Here is a 9,450-nt window from a genome sequence, read left to right on the forward strand (position 1 = left end):
CATGACTCATGAGCACTTCAAACATATACGTCAGCTGCTTGAAAATAGTAGATCTACAAGCTCACAACGTGTCGTGATGCGACGCGTTGTGAGCTTGTAGATCTGCTATTTTCAAATTCATTTTTTGGGGAAATTATAATAAGCATACCTGGCAACACTGGTATGCATATGTGCGTCTATGCCTCCCATGATGCATTGCATTGTTTTTCAACTACATCGCGGTAAGTGAAGTCTTGTTACTTTTTCATTTATTTAATAGAAATACATGTTAAATCTGCACCCCCACCACCACTAAATCATAGAACCACAACACAGGGTTGTTGCTAACATGTTAGGGTGTGTACAGTAGCAAGTTGGTTGGTCTGTATAAGTTTAAAACTGTTTTACAGTGGACATATCCCTAAGCTAACAAGCCATAACAAACAAACACAACAACATGAGCTCGGCTATTTGTGTGTGTCCCTCTTCATTTGTGTTTAGTTATGTATTCTATATGCCATGTTTGTTTGCACAACACTAAAGGCAAAACGAAATGTAATCATTGTTTGTGTTTCCCATTCTGAGTGTACAAATGGATGTTTTATTATGAATAGAATACAAAAGGATCCTATTGAGCCATAGTGCTTTCTTGTGGTTTAAGGGTTTGGCCATTTTTCATATACCCTGTGCTAAGTTTGTTTATAAACAAGCTACGTGCTTAACTGAGCTATCCAGTTTAGTAGACCTTGTATTGCGAATTTGTACTTCCATGTACTGTTATGTACTGCCATGTACTGTTCTCATGTCTTACTAAATAAGTTTGATGTACTAAATAAAGTACATCAATCAATCAATCAATCAATCAATCAATAAAGACCAAGAGATCCTGAATATCAGTGCTTATATTGTTTAGTTACAGAACTGTAAGGGTCCATTTGGTGGCCACTGGAATATTTGATCTTAAGTATTATGCATTTATATCTTCATTTCCCTCCCCCCTTTACAGGTTTCTTTCTTTGTCATTCATCACCTTGTTCCAGTGAGTACCAACAACTTAAAACACAATAACACAACCACACATCTTTAACTCACAGCAAATACATGACAGAAATTGGAATAATGTGTGTTCAGTGTTGGACAAACTAAACAAATGTAGCACTCTATTCTACTAAGTTATTCTTTATTAAAGCTCTCTTACAAAATAAGTAGCTACACTTCTATTTGACTCTGAGTGATTGAATGAAACACAGAAATGTAAATGCTACAAATGGATGCACGTGGATAATTCTCTATGAATACCAACTGTACTCAACTCATTTGGTGTGCTGTTGAAGATGTATTGATGTAGCTTTTGTCAACCTGGTGAAGAAAATAGATAGAAACTTGAAAGCTACATCATTCTGAAAATAGTTGTAAAGGTTTTGAATGCCAGACTCTCACTTACATATGTTTTTAATTAAAACATTTGAGTACTTTATCCACCACTGGTTCTACACACCCTGCTTTCAAGTTTAGTCCCATTGTCATACAAAGTGTTTTGTTTTGTGCAGCCATTGTTCTGCAACCTGTTAAGTACTGGGAGCTGATGGTACTGTAGGTGTTGCACGCTATATGAGCAAATCAAATAACAGCATTTATTTTAATTTTATTTATTATTATTTTCTAATCAAACTGATCCCAATCCTGTTTTTTGTTTTGATCCAGATTTGAGTAGGTTTTCCTGATCTCATCAGATATCAGAGTGCTCCCAATCCTGTTTTTTGGTTTTGAACTACCCAAAATCCAATCTAGATAGGGATTAAAAGTTTTTAACTTAATGAGAATTAACACTTTACCCAATTTTATTGTAGGGTTTTATCTTAAATAGCTGATCTAAAAGCTCACAACACATTGCTATGCAACATGTTGTGAGCTTGACGATCTGCTATTTCTGAATAGCAAATTAATATAATTTGGGGTCCTTGACATTAAACATTTACGGTGCCACAGCCAGAAGAGTGTATTTGGTTCCTTCTGTACATTCTTACAATTATTATGAATAAATACATTGTGTAAAATTCTGGTTATTTTCTTTGTCTCAACAGTTCCAAAAATGACACGACCGAAGAAAAAGACATGTCCCAAATGCCAAGCCAATATGGAGGCCAGGAGGATGTCCTGTGGGACATGTTATTCTCTCCAATCAAAACCAGCAGTGGCTGCCAAAGTACTCAAGTATGGCCCAGAGTGGGCCAAAAGAATTGTTAAAGACAAGAATGTGTCTCGCCAAGTGGACAATATGTGCAGTAAGTAAAACTATACGTAGATCCTTCTAAAAAACATGTAAAAGTTGTAAGAAAATATATATTTTTACCTTGATGATTATTATATCAATACAGCTCATGAATAAATCTCAAAATATTAGAATATTACATAAGACCAATCATATAAACAATTTATAATATAGAAATATCAACCATCTTCAAGGTATGTTAATTTATGGACTCAATACAGTATTTTTAGGTTGGCTCAGACAGGGTGCCTTTTTTCCATGTGAATAATCGCATCCTGTGTGCAGTGGCCTTTATAGTGTCCCCCCCCCCAGCTGTCAGCTTATTACATGGTCTTAGCTAGGTAGGTAGGTACTTTATTCTTCCCCGAGGGGAAAGGCAGCTCTCATAGAGACATCAATAAAAACACATTAGATGAAACAAAAAAAATGAATAATAAATAAATATGCATCTAAGCATCGTCAACCTACAATATTAAGAAGACAGACCAAACACTACTCAAGAGTCCGATGGCTTGCATCCCACATCCCCCATCCTAATCAGCCTGATCAAGCCAACCAGATGAGGACTTGTACAGTCTTATTGCTGCAGGCAGAAAATATCTCCTATAGCGCTCCTTCTTGCAACTTGGGACTGACTGTTACATGTAACAGTCTGTTGCTGAAGGAGCTTTTCTGCCCTGCCACAGTAGTAGGGAAGGAGAGGGATTGTCCATGATGGCCACAGTATCCAAAGTGGTACCGAGGACAGAACCAGCTTGATTCAGCCTCCTGCTGTCGCCTTCCTTGATACTACCCCTCCAACATACCGCCGCATACAGTACTGCGCTGGCCACTACTGATTGATAGAACATGTTCAGCAGAGTCCTACACACCAAAGGAGCTGAGCCACCTCAGGAAGTAAATCTGCCCCCCGCCCTTCTTGTATAGGACATCTGTGTTCCCAGTACAGTCAAGTTTATTGTCCAATTGCATGCCCAGATGCTCTGGACTACCTCCACATCTCCCTCGATGGAAATGGGAGACAATGGGGGAGCCACCATCTTCCTAAAATGCACCACCATCTGCTTTATTTGGCAATTTTAGTAACAGGTGGTTCTGTTTGCACCACCTGACAAAGCTGTTCACCAGTCCTCTGTACTCCATCTCTTAACCTCTACTGACACATGCCACAATAGCTGAATCATATTCTGCATATTTCTGCAAAGGACAAGTTGCTGGACTTATATACTTGGCTGTCCTGTATATTGCTATTCTGTGTTAAATGTTTGTTTTTATGTGAATATAAATGAATGTGTTAGTGTCATCCACATTGGCTTTTAAATGTTTTTATTTTATTTGTTTTTGTGAGCTTGCAGATCTGGTATTTTCTGCATCCAAGTATGTCATATGTTGTAGTATAAATGAGGCTTTTAAGAGTTTCAGAAATGAATGACTTAGACGTGTTCCCAGAGAACATATAGGTTATCCCGGTCTGAATGGGTTGTGTACATTCATTGAAATTAGCCAAACTATAATTATTGTCAGCGAAGATTTGTAGTGTAGAGTGGCAACAGGAGGGGGCCTAGTAGCACTTTGGAATCAACTAAGTATAGGTTTTAAGTGGTTAGGCACTTAAACCCTATATACTTTGTTGACTGGAGTCCCCCATGGATTTGTACTTGTTCCCTTTACACCCAATCACTACAGCATCACTAAAGACACATAGATTTGGCTAATTTGCCCAATTTTTGTCCACAGCTAGGCGTTTATCTTGTGCTGCTTGTTGTGACTCTGGCATAGTTGTACAACTTAACAGCATTACCCCACATTGTCATTGTTTTATAGTAAGACATTATGATGTCACGTGAAGGCTTGACCAATCATGGAGACACCTAGCCTGGGATCCAGCCTGATTCGCTACGTTCGGCGGACTTTTTTCTCTCTCTCCGCTTATCAGTCTGGAATGCCTCCTATCTCCAAGGGAGGCGGGACATGACAAACGTTTCGAGTCGTGCCGTGGCTTCTGATTGGTCTGTGGTGCGGGGCGGGACAAAAAAAACAGTGGGATCGTTGTGATTCGTCATTCGTTTGAACAACATCCAATCAGCAACGACGTTGCCTAACGTAACATATGTAGTTCCAGTGTAGTTCTGCAAAACGAGTCAATGGGGTGCGTTCCAGACTGAGAAGCGAAGAGAGAAAAAAAAGTCCGCCGAACGTAGCGAAGCAGGCTGGATACCAGGCTAGGAGACACCACCCTTTTCCCCTCTGATGGGCTATGGGCATAAACAGCCCCTCTCTGATTGGCTATGGGCATAAACACAGATGCATAGAGATTCAGAAAATGTATAGATAGATGTAAAATACTGCTGACATTTACAAAGCATCATGGCTTAATGAACTTGTCTTTTCATCCTTCAAGTTTACAAGAAATGTTCCCAGATGAAAAGGTCCCAGGTCTACCCATATAAGGAGATAACAGGGAGAAGGACAAATGAGGTAAAAAAATATAGAACCCTATCTGTCTGTGTGTGTCTCTCTCTCTCTCTCTCTACACACACACACACACACACACACACACACACACACACACACACACACACACACACACACACACACACACACACACACACACACACACACACACACACACACACACACACACACACACACACACACACACACACACACACACACACAGGCTACATACACACACATAGGGGACATTTCTGTTTGGTCGATTATTGCTCTATTGTAACAAAGGTTCTTGGCAATAACTGTTATACCGTTGGGACGCATGTTTATTTACTATTTAAATGGTTCCCCATTTGTAGTGAAGATGCAATTATGGGATGAGCATTTATGGGTTGTGGCCACTAAAAATGTGACAAATCAGTCAGGGGGTCAGGGTTCCTACAAGGGTTTATTAAAACAACCCACTGTTCCAGTAAGTTAACTTCACGTCACCAGGCTTTCTGCTTTTCAATAGTGTGAGGAACTGTGAGGTCATTTTACTGCTCAGTGCTCAGATCCTGTTCAGACTACTTTAACCAGTAATTTGCACAAACCAGTTCTACACAAAGAGAGGCCGTTTCTGTACCCGCTCTAGACTCCAAAAAGTCCTGATGCTATCGCACATCACAATGGTTTGATGTGCAGATGGCGATTTAATAGACATCGTCCAAGGCTAATAGTCTCACAGTGTATAGATAAAGGAAGCAGGGAGAGTATTGGAGCAAAGGTCTGACCTGCCCAGGAATCAACCTGGGGACTCAGTGTCAGGCGGTAGTATTTCCCATAACCACTTGGCTGTCGGCCCCACAGAACCATGTTAATTTGTATATTTGTCTTAAGGCTGATCATGACTGAGACAAGCAAAGGTACTAAAAATAATGGTATACCTTACCCAGTGATTTCTTATACTGTGTGTGTGTGTGTGTGTGTGTGTGTGTGTGTGTGTGTGTGTGTGTGTGTGTGTGTGTGTGTGTGTGTGTGTGTGTGTGTGTGTGTGTGTGTGTGTGTGTTTTTAGGGCAACAAAGAAGTGTTGGTGCATTGGGCGCCTTGTCCTGCATGGTAAGACATTTTTGATATTATTCAATTGACACTATTTGCCCTACCAGAGGCAGTTGTTTCTGGTTGATCCCACAATTCTTTCTTCCCTCTCAAATTTGCCTTACTATTTAGGAAGGTTACACCTCATCTGTGTGGTGTTGCAGACCTGCCGATGGCCCACATTTTCACATCAAAGTACGCTGGTACAACGTGTCCAGTTAAAGTAGGCAAAATGAAAAGCTGACGACCTAACTTCCAGGTGCTTTTATCTCTCTCCCTCACTCTCTGCTGTGTGCAGCTGTGTGCTGTTCAGCGTAGAGCTTAAGATCTCAGCCCGAGGCCGACGGGTCTGCGCGGCGAGGGCTGGGCCGGGCCCAATTGGTCACGTATTTGTCGGGCATTGGGTTGGGTCACTTTTTGCCAGATCTGAAAGGTATGGCCTACACGAGCCTTTGTCACCATTTTGTCCATACATGGTATGTCTGGTTGTGGTTATGTTTCTTCTGCATGAATAAATAGGCACAGACTACATGGTATGTCTGGTTGTGGTTAGGTTTCTTTGTCGGGTTGTGGTTAGGTTTCATCTGCATGAATAAATAGGCACAGACTACTCATGACATCACTATTATGTTACAAGTATAAATACAGATGGTATATATAAAACGTAAGACAAATATTTCAATTAGACCTTCAATGTCAAATATCCTGAAATATCGATCAATTACATTTTATTATCCATAAATTAGGGTTCCCCCTATCAGTATATCGAACAAAGTTCGATTCATTTAGCAAACCTTGCCGATGGAGTCCATTAAGAGGAAGAGGAAAAGAGAGATAGAACAGGGTACCTCCTTGACTGATGTTGATGTTGATTTGGTCTACCTCCCTAACGTCAAGGAAAAGCACCTTGATTTCTCTGAGATGAAAGGCGAAAGACGGAAAGACGAAAGTGAGGGAGACTTCACTTTCGTCTTGAGGGAGACTTTCGTCTCCCTCACTAACGAAAAGCACCTTATGTGAAGTCCGGCTTAGGTCTGGCAGAACCAGGTCTCCTGGTCTTGTTTTTATCAGGCAGGCAAGCGCAGCGCGGTATCATGATGTCTCTGTGACTATGTAAGCTGCGCTCATAACTGTGGCTGTGAGTTATGAGCTACTTGATACAGTTGAGCATGTGTGACTGTGTGTGCTGTGGCGCAACAGTTGAGCGTGTGTGTATGTGGCGGTGGCCGCTGTGGCGTCTGCATGCATGCAGTGCCCAAGTGGAGCGGAGGACATTGTTGAAACCATCCACGGTCACTTTTGTATATCCTAATAATATTATAGACGTGTGAACTTTGTAGCTATAATAGCCTGTACACCTGTTGCCTGATTTAGCGGCGGCCGTCAGCCGTGTTCTCCAGCGAGGCTCCGATGTTTATTGTTCCTTAATTAGGACGGTGCTTGCTACAAGCTGGGTTTTTGTTTATATATAAAGACAGTTGGAAAAGGGTAGAATGACTCTGTTCTTCGAATCACCAATATGTAATGACAAAAATATAAGGCTGCATGCAACAATTATACTTCTTTAGAATGTCAGGCTTCGGGCTGTGTTGGGCTCCAATTGTCAATTATGTATCGTTTCTGTCGGGCTGGGTTGGGCTGGGCTCACATATTTAGGCCCGATTAAAGCTCTAGCTCAGCGTATGGGCTTGATTGGCAGCTGCAGTCCACCGGCCTCAGCAGTTGAATTGGAAGCTTCTGTGTAATTTGCTTGTACAGCTTGAATGTACAGGAAGGTTACAAAATTCACATTGTTGGATTCTAGTAATTAATGACTGTTAGTCGACTAATGTTGTTAATGACTTCTCTTTCAGACTTCAGATATGGACTGTCTGTCACCAGTACTAGAGTAAATTGTTTTATGAGGAACTAATCTAAATTCACATCAGTCAAAATCAAAATAATGAAATTACCAGAAGTGGAATGTTGGCCGCTATGCTTCTTGTCTTATCTTTTTTACATGTAGGCATTAGGCAATAGACATACATGTGCATTAGGGCTGCATGATACTGATGCAAACACTTTTTCCCCTCGACACCAAATCTCGTCACCAAAAATTGATAATCTACAAACTCACGTCACGTCTCAGTGCGAGGCATTGTGAGGTTGTAGATCTTCTCTTAGAATGTTTCAGGTGGTTAATATAAAAATAAAAGGTGTCCCAGTGCCCCTTTTGAAGACCCATGGGATAAATGAATTTCTCTAAATAATGTATTTATACTTTACAGTGACAAAATCTGGGAAGACACATGGGAACCAGCCAAGAAGTTTCCAGAGGACAGGGCCAACCAGTAACCTCACGCCTAAAGGGTACGGTCCGATGAAAGTATGGCTGCCAGCTGATAACCCTCCCCGTATCCGCCTTCGTCTCACCCGATTGGACAGAGGTGGAAAACCAGCATCTACGCCATACTTTGAAACCACTACATCTCAGAGGACAATATTGTACTTTTACTTTGTGTTAATATTTATTTTGGAGATTTTGTTTATTATTAGAAAACATACATTAACCACTTCAGCCTTATTTCGGCCATTTGAAAATAGTCGATCTACAAGCTCACAATGGGTTGCGATGCGACACATTGTGATCTGTCTTGTAGATCTGCTATTTTCATATTACATTTGGAAACTTGAAATGGGACATTCTGCAAGATGAGCACTTTTAGTTTTGGAATACTTTGGAATACATGCCAATGCTTTTGCACTATTACTCAAGTCACATTTAACAGAGTATATTTCTACATTGCTGTATTGATTCTTTTACTTAAGTGAAACGTGAGTTCTTCCACTGCCTATTTTGTTTTGTGCAATATGTTTTCTTTGTTTCTTTCTTTGGTGTCATTAAAAGCCTTTTGCACTTTGAATGTTGTTTCTTCCAAGATGTCAATCTATACCAATCAACAGTGATATTAACTGTCTTTTGTCAATGAATGAATGTATCCTAGATATACTGGATATGAGCCAGATACTGTATGTAGGCAATACAGTGTCAGCTGCAGATAGACTATACAACTGTATGGACAGTTGTTTATTCAGACTCATTATCCAAGAAAACATATGTTTTACAAAATGAAATGAAGGTGATGCAAGGAGATACACACTTTTGATAATACATCATTTGCCAACCATGGAAACAATGAGAATTTAAAGCCATACACCCAATAACTTAATGGTTCAGACAATGATGATAGTTATCTATAAGAGGCTATGCATCATATGCCACTCATCTAGACTGTGGCAAAACAAAGCATCATGAAGCTGGAGTTTGGAAGCGCTTGTTTGGAAAATCCTCCTAACTCCTCACTCCTACTGACTCCTCATACCCTCTTTTGTGTGTAGACTGCTAGCCATGCATGAAAATCAATGTTATTTCTATATTCCTGAGGGGTTAACGTGTAGACAATAAACTGAATGGGATCCAGGATTTGAAGCCTGGAGAAGTTGAAGATGCCTCAACAAGTGTTACAGAGAATGACCTGTTTGACAGATTTGTTTTGCATCATAGCCCACAAACAAACAAGGAACAGACTGAGAGGTGTTCGGACCTTTTTGATAAAAGGTAAAATGATTGTCATTTTAAAGCCCAAACCACACCAATGATTTGCGATGCAACTCCTTGCAACTAAAC

At 40.5% G+C, this 9,450-nt stretch overlaps 1 protein-coding gene across 1 annotated transcript; it reads left to right on the plus strand.

The window, feature by feature from the left end:
- Nucleotides 1–214: 214 nt before the first annotated feature.
- LOC311045458 (uncharacterized protein) lies at nucleotides 215–8,609 on the plus strand. The gene is made up of 6 exons (XM_084057334.1): nucleotides 215–221; nucleotides 986–1,018; nucleotides 2,064–2,264; nucleotides 4,653–4,729; nucleotides 5,761–5,804; nucleotides 8,051–8,609. Exons 3-6 carry the CDS (start codon nucleotides 2,072–2,074, stop codon nucleotides 8,115–8,117), a joined length of 381 nt encoding a protein of 126 aa, XP_083913460.1. The 5' UTR covers nucleotides 215–221; nucleotides 986–1,018; nucleotides 2,064–2,071; the 3' UTR covers nucleotides 8,118–8,609.
- Nucleotides 8,610–9,450: the final 841 nt, after the last annotated feature.

Source organism: Gymnoscopelus microlampas (assembly GCF_963454915.1).
Source record: "Gymnoscopelus microlampas genome assembly, chromosome: 5".
Lineage (NCBI taxonomy): Eukaryota > Metazoa > Chordata > Actinopteri > Myctophiformes > Myctophidae > Gymnoscopelus > Gymnoscopelus microlampas.

Coding starts and splice junctions, on each gene's coding strand:
- LOC311045458 (XM_084057334.1), top strand. CDS start 2,072: ATGACACGACCGAAGAAAAAGACATGTCCCAAATGCCAAGCCAATATG. Junction 2,265..4,652: donor CCAAGTGGACAATATGTGCA/GTAAGTAAAACT, acceptor TCATCCTTCAAG/TTTACAAGAAATGTTCCCAG. Junction 5,805..8,050: donor TGGGCGCCTTGTCCTGCATG/GTAAGACATTTT, acceptor TATACTTTACAG/TGACAAAATCTGGGAAGACA.